This window comes from Brachyhypopomus gauderio, chromosome 15 (genome assembly GCF_052324685.1).
Source record: "Brachyhypopomus gauderio isolate BG-103 chromosome 15, BGAUD_0.2, whole genome shotgun sequence".
NCBI lineage: Eukaryota > Metazoa > Chordata > Actinopteri > Gymnotiformes > Hypopomidae > Brachyhypopomus > Brachyhypopomus gauderio.
The window spans coordinates 22,049,911-22,067,891 of record NC_135225.1 but is presented as its reverse complement, the minus strand read 5'-3'; the positions used below and the strand labels follow the sequence as shown (position 1 = coordinate 22,067,891).

The window sequence follows — 17,981 nt, the reverse complement described above, 5'->3', positions numbered from 1 at the left end:
GCTATTCCATAATTGAGGGGCTTTAAAGGAGAAAGCTCTGCCTCTGGCTGTAGTCTTACAAATTTTTGGGACTCAGAGAAATCTTTTTTTTTGGGGGGGGGGGGGGTTAATTAGCAGCTTGATGACTGCAAGTTTAAATGAACTGGGAATGTAGCCCAGGCTCAGAGAATAGTTAATTAAAGTAAGAAAAGGTTCTACATTGCTATGCAGTAATTCTTTAAGTAGATTGGTTGGCATCTAGTATGCATGTGGAGGGCTTAGCAGATTCCACCAGTGAAATAAGCTCCTCACGATCAATTGGGGAGAAGGACTCTAACATGGCATCAGAGCTGATCTCTACGTGGAGGAGCATTGACTCTACTCTGAGCCTCTCCTGGATGACCATGCTCCGTACCTTATCTCTAACGCAGAACCCAGAAAACTCAATTTCAGCTGCTTGTATTCATGATCTCATTCTTTGAGTCATTACCCAGAGCTCGTGACCATAGGTAAGAGATGGAACGTAGATGGACCAGTAAATTGCCTTTTTGCTCAGCTTTTGGCTCAGTTCTCTCTTCACCACAACGGTCTGGTACAGCATCCGCAATACTGCAGCCGCAGCACCGATCTGCCTGTCAATCTCTCATTCCATCCTTCCCTCACTCATGAACAAGAACCCAAGATACTTGAACTTCTCTGACCCAGAGACAGCACTCCACCTTTGTCTGACTGAGTACCATGGTCTCAGTTTTAGAGGTGCTGATTTTCATCCCGGCCATCTCACATTTAGCTGCAAACTGATCTATTGAGTGTTGTAGGTCTCGGCCCGATGATGCAAACAGGACCACATTATCTGCAAAAAGGATACGGAATCCTGAGGCCACCAAACTGAACCCCCTCTTCCACTTGGATACGTCAAGAAATTCTGTTCATAAAAGTTATAAACAGAATCGGTGACAAAGGGCAGCCCTGGCGGAGTCTAACTCCCACTGGGTACCAGTCTGACTTACTGCCAGCCATGTGAACCAAGCTCCTGCTCAGTTTGTACAGGAACTGGACCCGTACCCTATACTCCCGGAGCACCCCCCAGAGGAATCCCCAAGGAACACGGTCGAATGCCTTCTCCAAATCCACAAAGCACATATGGATTGGTTGAGCAAACTCCCTTGCACCCTCTAGGACTTTTGTAAGGGTGAAAAGCTGGTCCAATGTTCCACAACCAGGACGGAACCCACATTGTTCCTCTTGTAACTGAGATTCAACTATCGACTGGACTCCAGAACCCCTGCATAGACCTTACCGGGGAGGCTGAGGAGTGTGATCTCCTGATAGTTGGAGCTCATCCTCACATTCCCCTTTCGTAAAAAGGGGAAACACCACCCCGGTTTGCCAGTCCAGACACACTACCCCCGATGTACACATGATGTTGCAAAGACAGGTCAGCCAAGACAGTCTGACAACATCCAGAGCCTTAAAGAACTCAGGGCGGATCTCATCCACCCCCAGAACCTTGCCGCCAAGGAGTTTCACAACTACTCTGGTCACCTCAGCCCGAGTGAGTCGGAGTCCTCCAGTTCTGCTTCCTCTGTGGAAGGCGTGATGGTGGGATTGAGAAGATCCTCAAAGTATTCCTTCCACTGCCTAATGACATCCCCAGTCGGGGTCAGCAGATCCCAAGCCCCACTGTCGCTTTCCCCCCCTGAGTTGCCTGAGGGTTTTCCAGAATCTTCTCGGAGGCGATCGAAAGTCACTTTCCATGGTCTCACAGAACTCTTCTCACACCCTCTGCATTTTTGCCTCTGTGACAGTCATAGCCGTTATCCGCTTGGTCCTCCTGTACCCCTCTGCTGCCTCCAGAGTCCCACAAGCCAACCAGGCCCAATATGACACTTTTTTCAACATGATGGCCTCCCTTTCCCAAGGTGTCCATCACCGGGTTCGGAGATTGCCGCCACAACAGGCACCGACAACCTTACAGCCACAGATCCGGTCTGCTGCATTGACAATGGAGGCACAGAACAAAGCCCACTCATACTCAATGTCTCCAGCCTCCCTCGGGATGCTGTCAAATATGGGAGTTAAAGACCTTTCTGACAAGTTCCTCTGTTAGACATTCCCAGCAAACCCTCACGATATGTTTGGGTCTGCTAGGTCTGTCCAGGATCCTTGCCCACCATCTGATCCAACTCACCACTAGATGGTGATCGGTTGACAGCTCAGCTCTTCTCTTTATCCGAGTGTCCAAGATGCTCACAAGTCTGATGACACCATTACAAAATCGATCATCGAACTGTGACCTAGGATGTCCTGGTAACAGAACACCACACGGGTTCAGATCGGAGAGGCCATTCTTCACAATCATGCCCTTCCAGGTCCTACTGTCATTGCCCACATGGGCACTGAAGTGCCCCAGCAGAACAAGGGGCAGAGTGGCCCAGAAGGGGCACCTTCCAGTATCCCCTTCAAGGAGTCCATGAAGGCCAGATACTCAGAACTACCATTTGGTGCCTAAGCGCAAACAGAGCCCATTCTCCAACCTGAAGGCGCAGGGAAGCAACCCTCTTGTCTACCAGGCAAAACCCCAACACTCAGGCAGCGAGCCGGGGAGCTATAAGTAAAGTCACTCAAGCCCTCCGCCTTTCACCCTGGGCAACTCCAGAAAAGAATAAAGTCCAGCCTCTCTTGAGAGGATTGGTTCCAGAACCCAAACTGTGTGTTGAGGTGAGCTCAACTATATCTAGTTGGTATCTCTCAGTCTCGCACACCAGCTCAGGCTTCTTCCTAACCAGAAAGGTTATGTTTCATGTCCCCAGCTTCAGTAACCGAGGATAAGTACACTAAAGGCCACCGCCCAAACCACAATGCACTGAACCTCTAGTGCTACCTCTACCACAGGTGGTGGGCCAATGGGAGAGTGAACCCATGTTAGGGGTTAGGGTTAGGGTGGGGAGAGATCAATACCAGCATCATTGGGCGAAGGCAGGGTACACCATGGACAGGTCACCAGTCCGCCACATGGCCAACACACACACACACATATATATATTTGGTTCTTTTCTCATGGATTCAGCACGTCAAATGTCAAGCTGAATGCAAAACACCTTGCAACACAATCCACAACTATACTGCATTCCACTGTGTACAGCTGTGTGCATGCCAGTCAAGAACAGAGCTGTTGTCAAGCCATAATGAAAAGTAATCATAGTGCAGCCCGTGGCCAAATTTGGGGCATGGTATGTGATATGGAGCCCATATGTATTGTTTATCAGTAAAGAGATCAAATGATGTGAAAATAACATAATAGAGGTTTTGTTTTTCATTCTGGCACTTACTTCTGCATGCTGCTATAGTGCTTCATGTTTTTCACTGTCATGATTGCTTTCCAGTTTGGCACAAATTCCTCTCTATAAACAGGCAGGTGTAGAATTTCCAAATAAGTTGATCAGGTAGTATAAGACGCTGCTGGCTTTGCCGCTCTCACTCACTTGTTGCACTGGATTGGTCTTTCATTTAAGGAGGACTCAATAGCTCTTTGTGTCTTTTATACACATGACATTACTTGCATATTTCATCCCACATGAGTTTGCTCGTGGCTTGTCTAAGAGACTTTAGTATAATAATTAGGTCTCCTAATGTAAATACTATGTGTTTGCAGCAATGTTTGGAAATTATGCATTGTCCCGAGGAAATCTACAGAATGCCTGATATATTTAGCAAAAGTGTTAATGGGTTAGTTGTTTTGTACTTTCTCATTTTTCTGCTTAAGCAAAAGTGAATCATGAAAATGCCTCGTAGCTGTATTATATGGTAAGCATTTCAGACTTTGCCTAAATAAATCAGGCATTCTGTAAATTTCCTAGGGATTATTCCTATATATTCTCTGTTGTATTTTGTGTAGTTTTAAGAAAAAAAAGAAAAAACAAGTTGCAACAGTGTTCTTGAGCTTGCAGGGTAGCAGTCATTTGATTCACTGTCTATTGTCACTAGGTACCAGTTAAGAACATGTAAGTTGAATGTTTCAGTTTCGTGGTCCATTATACTCTTTCATTAATGCAACAGTTTCACTGCAAATCAAACAGACACTCATCCCCTTGACTTCTTGACCATCTCGTGTTTGATTCTGCCATTTTTGGTCACCCCCTGCAAGATTTTTTTGACTGCTCGTTTAGTGAGATGTGAGTTCGTTTTAGACTGACTACTTACATCAGAGGTGTCCAAATGTTTTTGTTTTCCTGAGGGCCACATACAGAAAAATATTTGAAGGGCTGGGCCACTCACTAGAGGTTAGGCATATCACCAAGCCTTTAGTGTATTTAAGTTAGCAAAATCATTCAAATGTTGTTAAATCATACTTGATAATTGAATCTTAAAAAAAACAGCATACATTTCTTTGAATGGATTGTCATTTATTTTGTTACAAAAAGGGTTGGCAGGTCATTCTTAAAATGGCACCCTCAGACTGTTTTTTAGTGAAAATGGCCCTTCACAACCCTGTATAAAAGAGAATATATAAGGGAGAGGGGGATAGGTAGATTTCAAGCTTGTTATGAAAATAAGCTATTTGTTAACACATCCACTAATGTTTGTTAGGAAATATTAACTTTAGTTGACTGAATTTATAATGTAATTGGGTAACACGTAGTCTCACAGACAGGGCTCCACATGCGTGTGCTTTCATGTGTACATAAGGTTGCAGTACAAGCTTGTCTGTCTTGAAGGCCCTTGTTCAGTGTTACATCACCAGCATGCACTATCTTGGCACAAATGACTTCATGGTGGATGTATTTTATGAACCTCACTTCCGCTTTCCTGCACCTTGGTGCACACCAGTGGCAACTCCTTTGCACTCACTTGGCATAGCTGGAGACTCAAATCACAACCACTTGGTGGTTTAAGCTAGTTGCCATATCATCAACTCTCTGCACAATTGTATTTCCTGACATGTTAACATTGTGGAAGTCCTACACTTTCCCCAGGTACATTATTTATGCAACTTGAATGAGGCACTGTTTAATACAGTCGCCGTCTAAGAAACGTTTCCTATGTCGGTCAATGAACTGAGCTGCCTCATCGTTGGCTGTTGTGACATTTTCTTATGTTTTGTTAGCATGAAGAAAAGTGTTCTTGAGCTTGCAGGGTAGCAGTCATTTGATTCACTGTCTATTGTCACTAGGTACCAGTTAAGAACATGTAAGTTGAATGTTTCAGTTTCGTGGTCCATTATACTCTTTCATTAATGCAACAGTTTCACTGCAAATCAAACAGACACTCATCCCCTTGACTTCTTGACCATCTCGTGTTTCTTTGATTCTGCCAATTTTGGTCACCCCCTGCAAGATTTTTTTGATTGCTCGTTTAGTGAGATGTGAGCTCGTTTTAGAGACGCTGTCCTTTTGCTCCACCTAGTGTTACAATAAGAACAATAAAGTCCAGCACAAATTTTATGTGTGGGCCATATTCCATAATACATTTAAAATTGCTACAGGTCAATAAAAAAATGGACCACAGGCTGTAGTTTAGACATCCCTCATTTAGAGTGTCAGTCATCAATTCATCCATCCATTGACATCCGCTTATCTGGGTCCAGGTCGTGGGGGCAGTAGCCTAATCAAAGAGGCCCAGGTCTCCCTCTCCCCCACCACCTCTTCCAGCTCTTCTGGGGGGATACAGAGGCGTTCCCAGGACAGACAACAGATATAAACTACAAAGAATTGAGAGGTCTGTAATTTTTATCATACACAGTTGAAGTGTATGATAAAAATTACAGACCTCCCTGTTCCTTGTATGCGTGAATTGAAGAGGGCGATGCTCAAAATGTTCTGACAACACATTAGTTTGATGCTCCCCTGGGTCCCGATGTCTAAACTGGGAGACAAGGGAAAAGCAGAATTGAAAGAAAGGAACAACTGTATGTATAAACAGATTAACTAAGTTCTAATAAAAGCAGCTTTCATCTTTGCATGGGGGTCACGCAATTCTTGAAGATGCCATCAACTGTAAATACACAGCATTAGTTTGCACTTGTTTCGTTTACTTATCCAGAGGTTGTTTTTTCTTATCCAGAGGTTGTTTTTACTTATCCAGAGGTTAAGTTAAGTTTTTAAGGCTTGCATGTGAGAAAATATGACTCAATCCAAACCAAGGAACACTGGCCCTTATCACATTCCTCCTATGGGAACGTTCATTACTAGTGCATAGAGTATAGTTTGTCCCAGATCATATAGCTTCATACAGTTTTATGTAATTGAGGTAGGATGTATATACATATATACATAGATCTCCTGCCCCCTTGTCAAACTATATTTTGGCATCTTCACCCAGACACTAGGTACTGCAAAAACTTAGTGCCCTTTTGATTTTTGATGTTTATGTTTGCCATGGTGACCAAAGAAGCATCAAAAATGTAACGGGATGATTGATAAATAGGGGGATGCAGATGAAGTGTCAGATCATCAGTTATATACACCTCTGCCTAACAGACCCTATTGGGGTATAAATGTTACTAGGTATTTTGTAAATGGTGGTTACATTTTTTATCAACTTGGATTTAATTATTAAATTTTTTTCTGAAGTGTACTTCTCATAAGTACTATTTTCTTATAATGACACTGTGTCATTATAATTTATACTACACTTCAAGAAACTTGAAAAGTAGCAGAACACACTGGTAGAGTGAAAAGCCACCTGTCAGGGGTTAATTGAAGTTTATAAATGTCCCCTCGTTATTACAATTATAAAATCATAAAGGAGGGAATCACAGAGAGAAAAGTTTAGGCTTTTAAAGCAATTTTCTCATTGTTCCAGCACTGTATTCAACATCACCTTTACCATAAAACATATGAGTTATGAGCTTATCAGTAAAAAAGAAATAGGTTCTTAGTTTCCAGCACAAATTGAGATAGATAAGCTTGAAATTAATAAAACACACAAATTAATTATTTTCTGCAGGGTTTGCTCAGAGTTTAAAGATTAGCTCCAGCTACAAGCTTGTGACTATCTCTGTGTCCAGTCACAAGCCATGGAGCCCTTGTACTTCAAAACATCACAGCAGTGCTGTATGGAAACAGGTCAGTTTACTCAGTTATGAAACATACAATTCATTATGCACTCATTGCTTTCAATAGAAGAGTCAGTATAAAAATGGCAATAAATTAGCAATGTCCATGATAAGAGACCACTTCATTGTGTTTACATATTGCACAGCATAAATCATGTCATGTAAATCTGAAATAATAATCAATAATAAAAAAAAGACCCTCCAGGATGTAGTCCAGAAATGATCAACACTCAAGTAAATAATGGCCCTTGTTTCACTATATAAGACTTACTGTTTTTTGCCAATGAAGGGAAACAAAATATATTTCAACATCTAAAACATATACTTTACACATGCAAATCTCATCCAGTTCTTTTCCTGATCAAAAATCTGCCATTTCGTTGTTTTTCCATGGACATCTTGAGCAATGTCTGGTCACAGCATCTTTGTACTACTTTAAAATTTGCACAACATTATTGATTACTATCTCCTTTGGCTGGAATATATTGAGTTTGGTTAGTGAGGTCTGAAATGATACAGCACAGCTCCATCACAGATTGTGTTCCTGGACAAAACATTTAAAACTAAATGTCTGGCAAAAACATGGCTTTCATTGAGGCTTTAAATAAAAATATACAAGTGTTGGATCAGTCAATGCTGTATAGATCCTAATAAATTAGGAAATGTAATCAAAGCAATAATTAAAATCAAAGATGAGTATATCATTTGTAGTGTTTAAAATGCATTTTAAACTCATTAATGTAGTTCCATTCCATAAAGAACTTTTGGCAAAACGATGTAAAGATAATGTCAATCATCAGGGAGACCAAGAGCCAAGAGAACAGGGAGTCCAGCTCCCGCAATAAGAGTGACGCTTTCTAGGACGCCTAGGCCGTCTTGCTGGTAGGGTCCTGCTACTGCATGATGGTGAAAGTGATTTGACCTCTGCTGCCCTCTGTGTTTAATATCAGGCAGTACATGCACCATAGCCACATAAAGGAACGTCCCAGCTGAAAGCAGCATGCCAATCCCTGTGGCACTGAGGCGATATTGAGCCGAGCCACCAGTCTACAAGGAAACAGAAAGGAAATTAAACAGCTAACATGCGTCACACATATGACTCGCACCAAACAACTGAATCCACAAGAACAATATGGTAATCTAGCTCCAGGAGTTAGAGACAAGGTTTACTTTCACAGGCTTTGTTACTATTAAATACTTTTTTCAAGACACCATTCTCCATGGAGGTATCTGTAGACAGAACCTGAGAGCCATTGTGGAGAGGCACAGATTGCTTACCACACTTAAGATAAAGTAGGTGCTGACAGCCAGCAGAGGTGCTGCCAAGGAGAAAGCGAGGAGGTGCTTCTGAACTGTGCTTCTCTCCAGACCTGCATGCATGAGGAAAGAGACAAGACCAAACGCAGCAGGAGCCTGGGAGATAGAGAGGGGGAGAGAGAGAGGGAAGGACAGAGAGGGGGAGAGAGAGAGAGAGAGAGGGAATGAGAATGAAAGGGGGGACAGAGAAGAGAGATAGAAAGAGGCAGTGAGGGGGAGAGAGAGGGCAGAAGTGAGATGAACAAAGGGATAAAAGGGCAAAGGGGGGAGGTGAAGGAGAGAGAAGGGATGAAGAGAGAAGTCATTGCGTCAGGTTTCAACCTTTGTTATCTGTCCCAAACAGCAGAGAGGTTTAGTTAAAGGTAAGACAAGGAACAACAAAACCACACGCGTATCACAATCACACTGAACAAACAGCAAACTTCATACCTTGTGCAAGATCACAACGAAGAACACAATGACCTGGACAGACACTTGGGAAGAGGCCACAGCAGCACCCAGAGCAACACCGTCAGCTTTAACCAGAAAAGAACAGAACTCCACCATGTCACCTTAACACACCTCAACACAACTTGCTCTTCCACCGAAATGTATTTCAGAGGAACATTTTGGGGCAGTCATGGTCCTGTGGTAGGGAACCGGTCTTGTAACTGGAAGATTGTGGTTTCGATTCGCTGACCTAAGGCCATGACTGAGGTGTCCTTGAGCAAGGCACCTAACCTCAACTGCTCCCCGGGCGCCGGGCTAGGGCTGCCCACCACTCTGGACACGTGTGATCCACAGCCCCCTATAATCACTAGTGTGTGTGTGTGTTCTGACTGCACAGATGGGTAAATGCAGAGGGCAAATATGGCATTTCATTTCATTTACATCAGCCCATGATAATTAGTCAGGGATGAGATTGCAGAGAATCAACTTTAAACTGCAAAGTACCATCAGTGTCAGTTCGCAATCTGAAGCCCTAACTCCCCATTCATTTTATCACTCATTTCATTTTCTTTTTGCTGAAATGCACATATAAGACATATATTCTTGTGCCAGTCTGTGGGGCTGATATAAAATATTAAGAGTGAGTCTTGGCTAGATTTTAAATGGGCTGTAATCCTGCAAGGTCTTGCTCAAAAACCAAACTGGAGCTCCAGATCAGATACTGGGCTGAACTGTGGGATGTACGGTGTCAGTGAAACAGAGATGACAGCCATATTCCTTACCTGCTGCGTGAATGAGCAGGCCCAGGGTGGTTGTGATGCTACTGCCATTGTATATGCTTGCTCTGGAGACTACACAGGGAGAGACAGGGTGCTGTTAGCACTGCTAAGCCAATGGCTGTACTGCCTTTTACATTTAAATGCTTCATTTCCTTTACAAAAATCAAGATGAAATAGCCTTTCACAAAAGCCATAAGTGAGAGGTTTCAACTTCTGTACAATAATGTGGTGTGTTTGTAAGTAAAGAGCATAACTGTTCACCATTTGCAGAAAAATAGTTAGCAATCTGATCAACCACAAACATAAGCGTAAAGCCCAGGACCAGGGAGGCCCCTATGACGATGTTTGGACGCAGGCCTTTCTCTGAGAACAGCTCGAGGGTTGAATTTGAGCTTGTGCTGTTCTGTTTAGCTGCTGGGCAATATGAATCTGTAAGAAGAGGAGGAGGAATACCTTTAGGCGCAAACATCTACCCTTCTCCTCAGTGACAAAATGTCTTATTCAGATTAGTGTCTTCACTGTGACATGTATTACAATTAATGATGCATCATTAAAACACATTAATGATATAAAATGATTAAAGACATTAATGACACATCATTGGCAACTTGTAGCAGCAAGTGACTTCATATGCAGTAAGTTGAAGAACCATCCAGTTTTTGCAGATTTTCCTGAATTACTGGAAATGGGGGAAGCAGAGACTGACTGATGGAATGCAGTGAGAAATGCTTTAATACATGGAGGACCACAGGAACCAGACTGAGATAAAGGCCAGAAGTTGGAGAAGTGAAACACAGATAAGTCCTCTTACCTTTCCATGACTCCTCTACTAACTCCACCCCCTCAGGAATGATGATAGCCAGGGCGGTACCACACAGAAGCCCCGCCCCCAGCACCGTCACAAACTGCATTTTTTGCTGTAAGGTATGAAACATTAAGCATTAAATGCATTTCTTTTCTAAAATCATGTTAAGTGATTTGATCATATTATCCGATGCACATTCTGCAAAGAAACATGAGAAAATGAAATGTAATATTACTAAAGACATGTAAGGATCAGATACACGATGACAGATGATTGCAGGTGTGTTGTGATGATGGCAGGTCCGCAGGTTCTGCTCCAGTTCATTACATGACCAAACGGCTCCGTTTTAAAGCTCGGCACCGTTAAGGTTGGGATGCGCAGACTAAGTTAAGCAGACTTGTATCATTGTAGAGAGGAGCGTTGTAGTTAGCATGATCTCACCTGAGAAAAGTTGATGAGCAGTGGAACAAGTCCAAGCAGAAAACAGCCAGTGAACATAGAGACGGAGACGAGGAGAACCGCCAACGCGCCGTCCATGGCCTCCACACCAAGTACTGTCATTCGGCACAGATCATTTATTACACTCGGACACAGTCTTTGGACACATGGTACAGAAACAACAGCTTAGGACGCCATTTCTGTTGTACTGTGTGGCCGATGATCGTGAAATCCCACCTTGTGAACTACTCCCGAAACGCAGTCCAAACTTTCCACGTCGCAGTGTTTTAACTGGCGGTACTTTCTCCCACCATATGGTGACTCAACGATGCCCCTACAGGTGGAGGACGGCAACTACACCCGTGACGCAGGCAAGCTCATTCTTCCTGCCTTCTCTGGAGGCAAGTCACAAGACTTCATCATAAAACTCTCTCTCTCTTTCTTTTATGTGAAGGTATTGTAGTTGTGCACCATGTCAATGTTTTTTTAATCAAAAAAGCAAGACCAGCAACTGTCATGTTAAAGCAGGAAATGCCAATTTTATTGTTCAAAGTCATGGAAGATTCTGATATTATATAAAAGCTCTTTCTTAGGAGGGCGTGGGGAAGGAAATCTTTAAACCAGCACTGTTATCATTCCAAAGCATCAGCGTGAAGGGGATCTTAGCTGACTGTACATATTGTTTGTTGTTTAGGCTGTACACATGTCCTTAAATACCAGTTGTGTTCATGAGAGCAGTGACGGTCTATTTACACAAACAGTTCAAACAGCTCCATTTTCGGCAAAGCAGCATTCACCTGTCCCAGTGCGAAGATGTAGACAAATAAATATCAAATACTTCAAAATATAAACGTGAAAAAACAGAACTAACTCAAGGAGAGGTGTGTAAAAGTACCCCCACCACTCTGAACCACAGGGATGGCTGTCTTCACCCATCTCAAAGCATTGCTTTGGTTCTCTTCGCCTGCAGTGTCCAACTCCCCTACCCGTTGGGGAGTTTTAGTTGTAAGGTAAAGTGGGGCAGTACTGTTCTCTAGTGAAGGACAGAAGCCATTACTCCCATCAAAGAAATGATAAGTACACGATCATGACTGGACACCATGTTTTATATTTGCCAAAGGAACACAGGGGGCAGTGTTGATACCATTCCTCAATAATCCATTAACTGAAGTCCATCATTAGTGAAGGCTTGGCTCAGTCTTGTGCCCCAATGTCTAGTCATAGGCTCAGACTGCTAACAGCCTCAAGACGTGACCAGTGGCAGAAAATGGCAGTCCAAACATTGCACCGTAATTACTGTAAACAATTAGATTAAATAGACTAAGGAAACATTTTTTCAACAGGGCTCATTCGGTAGTGCAGCCCTAGAGGAATGGAAACAGAGTCTGTTATCAGAAAGCACTCGGTTTTGCATAATCAATTACTCTAATTCTCCTTTTTTCCCAGTTTATTGCTTAGTGACGAGCAGCGCTTGTCTACAGACCCATATCCTTCCTCCAAACTCCGTCTCATTTGAGGGCTTTTAGTATGTGAGTCTGGTTAATTTAGTTTATGCAGAGATCGTTCTGTTTGTATACTTAATTTTGTTTCACAAATTATTGCACATAGACAAGGTTATATATGGCATTCAGTGGTCAACTACATTGATTAAAACAGTGTTTAAACTGAAGGTAGAACAGGTTTTAACAGACAAAAGAAAAATCTAGTGACTCAATGGAGAGGTGCTCTTCATTAAAAAGGTCACTCCAGCGATAGGACAGCAACATTAAATCAAAACTGAAATAAATAGCCTATGCTCATTAAAAAAAAAAAGTCAAATGTACAACTAACATGCTGGAACATGCAAGGAAAAGACATACAAAATCCATCTGAGAGCTTCCACAAAATTTGATATCTCACAATATACCATGATACAGCCAAGGTAAAGTATGAAGAGAACATACCCATATGATGAGAACATACCCATAACGTGAAATACTCCATATGTATGTATACTCTAATTGTGGACCAGTCAGTAAAGCACAGTATAACCAGGAATTCCCATTAATGATGAGAACGTCTCTGCAGACTAGTTCCAATTATAACAAATAAACACAAATGATTTACAAGATTTCTGGATATGCTTCAGCAGGGGTGTACTTGGTAGTTCTATGATGGGTAAGTGTAGGACAGTTGGGAGCTCTAAGTTATAGTAGTGTTTAGACTAGTTTAATGAACTTTATGTAAGTAAAATATGCAGTGTTTGCATGGTTGAACTGTCACAGCAGAGAAGCAGTTTCTCCACAGATCAATTAGCCCATCATCATGTTCTGCAGTAGACGTATGCTGGGGACGGTAGTGTACATTCCCAAGTGTTTCCAGGGAGCTTTCTGGAGTGTTTAGTCTTTAAGAGAGAACTTCAGGAAGATCCTGTGTGTGTTTGAGACAGTTATTCTACAGTTACTATTGATTAAAAACCTTTAGAGCAGATCATCATTTAGACAGTAAGACTTGTATAATAGTTCAATACATAAACATCACAGTCACAAGGATCTCCTTCGTCCCCAAGCCAAACCAAAAACTATCAGGTCCACTAGTGACCCCAGTCAAAAGGTTTCTAGCACGGGATAATTAATGTAGGCGATCATGACCTAGCTGCAAGTGAGGTCAGTGAGATGTCAAACATAGTTAGGTCTGTGCCCTCTGTCTTTTCCAGTTAGTGTGCAACAGTATGAGTGGTCTATCCAAAGTCAAATATAGGACGAAGCCGTCAAGTGTGTTAGTATTTGTGTAGCTGTCCTCTGGGCCCAGTGGAGGGGATGCATCTAGGTGCACAAGACTCCCAGACCCCTGGACAATACAGCAGTGGGCACTGGGACAGCCCAAGGGTCCTGGCGCGCAGGTTTGACCGATCGTGGTACAGTCCATTTGGTTTACTCTATAGTCTGGCTAGTTTGATACACTGAGGGCAGCGCATGGCACACTCAGGGGGCGGGAGGAGGTGGCACCAGGGGGGCTGTCACTGGTGGACCTCGTTGTCGATCAGGCTGTCCTCTCCTGACTGGAAGTCTGCTTCGTTGATCACAGAACACTGACCAATCATCTCCTCGTCCTGCGAGGATCCCTGGCCGTCATACTCGCCACTGCCTGAACACGTCTCCTCCGTGTTTTGCTCCTGGAGGACTTGAGCAATGTACTTCTGCTAAGAGGAGAGGACAGAGGGGAGAAGAGAATGATGAGAAACAGCCAGAACAACCAGCACTGAAGTGGAGTGACTGAAACATGATCGTTACTGGAACGGCTTGTGTAAGTGCCCCATTAGATGTACTGTTTCAGAATGAGTCCAGTGTGATTCTGTCCGATGCTGCAGCCTCAAGTTTCTCATGTTGTGCTAGAACAGGAGTGGCCAACCTGCGGCTCTTTGTCTGGTTTCATGCGGCTCCCCAGCCGGTCCACACTCTCACCTGCACTAACGGTGTGTCATGGCCCGGTTACCTCATCAACTCTGAGGGCGACACACTGCTACACCTTCGTGCTGCACGGTTTGTTTACAAGCCTAGCGAGGCGCTAATACTTTTAAAACCGGCGTAGTGGAAAACACGCATTTGACTGTCTTCACACGCTCACACGAGTTACTAATTCGCCAACTACTGGCGATCGATCGTGATATAATTAACCCCCCCCCCCCCCCCCCCCAACAATTTACATGCTCTTTGCCGTAACACAGTAAAAAAAAAAGTGGTTCTTGGTCTCTGACAGGTTGGCCACACCTGTGCTAATGGGTGCAACGTCAATCCAAATAATGACCAGGTAACAGACAAAATGATCAGTCATTAGTCTTATAAAGCCAGTGCTACAGAGCCTACCATTTTACCATAACAATGTAAACCTTGTGAAATGGACAAAGCTAGCTGTTGTATGTTGCTATTTTTTATGAGCAGGGACATCAAGGCACGGAGGCAATTGCTCTCAACCATGCACGGCCCTGTTGGCATGTAGGAGGACTGTGAGACTGTGTGTGTTCACCTTGGCCAGGGCGTCCTGACTCACCGTAGACTTGGCAGGAGGAGAGACGCTTGCTGGCTGTCCGTTCTCCACTCCATCTATCTCTTGGGCGTCGATCTGCGTGAAACACACGTGCAAGTTCATAGAGAGAAAAACAGCCCTGATGATGTGTCTCATGGATGCAGACCACAATTACCTTGTAATTGTAATTACCTTGTAATTGTGGGCGCTTAGATACTTAAAATGTCCGAATGCGATGTGAGAGAGGCAGATTGTAATGGTGATGATCAGGACCACAAATGTCAACATTGAAGTGGGTGCAAGGAATCCTGGGTAGAGGACAGAGCAAACCACGTTATACTCGATAAAAGAAGAGACTGCTGCCAAGAACATGAGCAGCTTGGTCTCTAAACTTCATTGCACATAGGAGAATATACTCTTAACTGGGAGAATATACTCTTAAGTGGGTGAATATACTCTTAAGTGGGTGAATATACTCTTAAGTGGGTGAATATACTCTTAACTGGGAGAATATACTCTTAAGTGGGTGAATATACTCTTAAGTGGGTGAATATACTCTTAAGTGGGTGAATATACTCTTAAGTGGGTGAATATACTCTTAAGTGGGTGAATATATTCTTAACTGGGAGAATATACTCAACTGGGTGAGATGCTTTAGTTTAAATCATACACATTGATTTTATTATACCAGTAATATTGGCAAAAATATTCAAATATGAAAGAAAATGTGAGGACCATTTGCCCAGAGGTAGCTCACCTGTGCGGACAGTGGAGAAGAAGAGGAGCCAGAAGAGGCAGAGGATGGGTGCGGCCACCACCTGGTTGACCGCACTCGAGTGGATCTTCTTATCCAGTTTAGATGGCAGGTAGGCATAGTACATATTATATCTGTCCACCAGGTGCTTTAGCAACATGTACATCAGCCCTAAATGGAGGAGGAAGGGCGAGTGTGAGAACTTGTTGACGTGGGTAATGCCAAGTCAGTTATCAGTCCACTTATTCTGCTCATGTCCCTTACAGTAATTCTACACTTGTCCACCTGGTGGAGCAATAAGACAAATTTGTCCTTTGATAAAATACCAGTGTGTTCACAGTGCAAGTTTAGAATTTGCCAAAATCAGTCATTAAGGCCATTTCATTTCCTGAGAGAAGATCAACTAGCATGTAAACACTAATCTACTTTCACAAAATGTCTGTAAATCGAGCTCCTTTGTTGTGGTGTGTTGATTGGAAGAGCTCACCAAAAGGAACGATGATGGGGCAGGTGATGCTGTAGGTCATGACCACAGTGAAGACGTTCATCAGCCAGGCATACGCCGCCCCAAACTGGAACTCGTACGCTTGATGCTGCATATCAAAATATCACCACACATCACATCACAGCACACCAGTGTACCTCATCCACACCAGTGTACCTCATCCACACCAGTGTACCTCATCCACAGTCCTGCACACTGTTAGCATGTTTAGTCTAGAGAGCATCTACAAAACCAGTAGGTCTATTATATACATTACATACAAACGTCTGTTATTCTAGACTGTAGTCCATCCGTCTGCATCTATTAAATTGTGTGGTGAAGGTCTTTAATTGGAACAACAGTGTTGGTGGGAGGAACCGCGCACCTTCTTGACGTTACGCCTCTCGGCGGCTGAACGAGCCAGACACAGGCGGATCATGTACATGAGGAGGCCCGGGATTCGCAGCAGGTCCATGGCGTTACCGATGAAGGCTGAGGCAATGACATAGTTAACAAAGAACGCACCGTTGTCTGGAAGGAAGACACATCTGAAACAGGCAGGGGAGGGAAACAAGCACAACTAAGTGAGGAGGTATAATTGAACATTTCCCCATTATTTCCCCACGTTCCTCTTTAAAATGATACAAGTATTTCCCCAGTTATGACATAAATACCAATGATAACATGGTGCATTCTGTTATTCACAGTGTTGCAAATAACGCCGTTAAAAATAATGGCATTATGCGTCATTTTGTCAGTAACGGGATAATATAATTAATTAATTTTCCTGTCGTTACAACGCCGTTGACGTTACTGGTCATTAAAAGCGGTGCGTTACTATATATTGATATACTAACAGTAATCCGAGCGGACCCCTGCCCAGGCTAGTGAGGGTAACAGATCTCGATAGGTCACAGTTCTCGGTGTAACACCTGTTTAACTTAATAAGTCAGTAAGCGATTGGCTAAGGCAGCGTTATGGTAGCCAATCAGAGCCAGTGTTTTTACACGCGCATCAAAGCACACCAGTTGTCTCAGGTTGAGAGAATTTAATTTAATTTGATAAATGTAAACGCAATTTATATAGTGTAACTGTTTACATTACATTTGCTTTTTTTTTTTTTTTTTAACAAAGATTTGGGATTTTAAAGGATTTTATCCTGCACTGGTCTGTTGATATGCTTATCAATCAACACAATACATATCAAAAGTTAAACACCTTTCTGATCTACTCATTTCAACTGACTGTGAAAACTGCTTTTTCAAAAAATCCTTATTCATTGGCATATAACTTTTTAAAACTGTAATGCAAATAGTTACTTTCCCTGGTAACGAGTTACTTTTATTATAGAGTAATTCAGTTACTAACTCAGTTACTTTTTTGAACAAGTAGTGAGTAACTATAACTAATTACTTTTTTAAAGTAACGTTCCCAACACTGGTTATGCATCAGAAAGTCCTGGTGAAACTGTTACATGTTTTATTCCCCAGAGTAATTTTCATGGGAGCTCTAAATCAATTCTTTAATGTTTCCAGGAGGCTTTCATGTGACTTCCCATAACACCCTGTTCTTGCCCAAACTTACTCAAATCTCACAGATGCACTTTCCAGGAATGTGTTGTCAAAAAGCCAGCGAAAGAACACATCCAAACTACATAGGGAAAGACCAACAGGACATGTGATTAAAGCCACTGAAACATTCATTTACCAATCCCTGACCTCCCATATCCCAAAGGACAGTAACAGTGGAAGAAATACGTTGTCATGGTCTTCAGATTCAGTTGAGCTGTGGAGGTACCTGCTGAGTCCCAGAGAGGGCAGCAGGAGCACCATGAAGATGAGGAAGGTGTAGCACTTATGCATGGTGGTCCTGTTCTCTCCGGAGCTGTGTGATGAGAAAGCCCCAGACACTGGCGTGAGTAAGCAGATCAACAC

At 43.0% G+C, this 17,981-nt stretch overlaps 2 protein-coding genes across 7 annotated transcripts in view; both read right to left on the bottom strand.

Annotated features, from left to right (window-relative positions):
• Window positions 1-7,033: 7,033 nt before the first annotated feature.
• LOC143477098 (zinc transporter ZIP9) lies at window positions 7,034-11,193 on the bottom strand. Of its 2 annotated transcripts, XM_076975605.1 has the most exons (8): window positions 11,042-11,193; window positions 10,808-10,920; window positions 10,373-10,478; window positions 9,823-9,990; window positions 9,565-9,633; window positions 8,783-8,868; window positions 8,315-8,449; window positions 7,034-8,083 (listed from the first exon to the last, which is right to left on the bottom strand). In XM_076975605.1, exons 2-8 carry the CDS (start codon window positions 10,901-10,903, stop codon window positions 7,826-7,828), a joined length of 918 nt encoding a protein of 305 aa, XP_076831720.1. In that variant the 5' UTR covers window positions 10,904-10,920; window positions 11,042-11,193; the 3' UTR covers window positions 7,034-7,825. The 2 variants fall into 2 exon arrangements, with proteins under 2 accessions (XP_076831720.1, XP_076831719.1); XM_076975604.1 differs by having other exon boundaries at window positions 10,808-11,139.
• Window positions 11,194-11,318: 125 nt separating this feature from the next.
• The window catches only part of tmem63ba (transmembrane protein 63Ba), a 35,479-nt gene continuing 28,816 nt past the window's right edge, over window positions 11,319-17,981 (bottom strand). For 2 of the 5 annotated variants that reach the window (XM_076975599.1, XM_076975603.1), the window contains 8 exons: window positions 17,845-17,931; window positions 17,632-17,697; window positions 16,433-16,595; window positions 16,051-16,156; window positions 15,567-15,734; window positions 15,002-15,117; window positions 14,810-14,905; window positions 11,319-13,985 (listed from right to left, as the gene is read on the bottom strand). In XM_076975599.1, the coding sequence (XP_076831714.1) occupies window positions 13,803-13,985; window positions 14,810-14,905; window positions 15,002-15,117; window positions 15,567-15,734; window positions 16,051-16,156; window positions 16,433-16,595; window positions 17,632-17,697; window positions 17,845-17,931 (985 nt within the window). In that variant the 3' untranslated portion in view covers window positions 11,319-13,802. The remainder of the gene's footprint in view (window positions 13,986-14,809; window positions 14,906-15,001; window positions 15,118-15,566; window positions 15,735-16,050; window positions 16,157-16,432; window positions 16,596-17,631; window positions 17,698-17,844; window positions 17,932-17,981) is intronic. The other 3 variants (XM_076975600.1, XM_076975601.1, XM_076975602.1) reach the window with 3 other exon arrangements.

Bases quoted from the DNA above. Each gene is read 5' to 3' on its own strand.
- LOC143477098 (XM_076975604.1), bottom strand. From the start codon at position 10,927: ATGACAGTACTTGGTGTGGAGGCCATGGACGGCGCGTTGGCGGTTCTC. The intron at 9,991-10,372 runs GTAAGAGGACTT...CTCTTCTTACAG, and splicing joins AGTAGAGGAGTCATGGAAAG to ATTCATATTGCCCAGCAGCT. The intron at 8,084-8,314 runs GTAAGCAATCTG...GTTTCCTTGTAG, and splicing joins CCTACTTTATCTTAAGTGTG to ACTGGTGGCTCGGCTCAATA.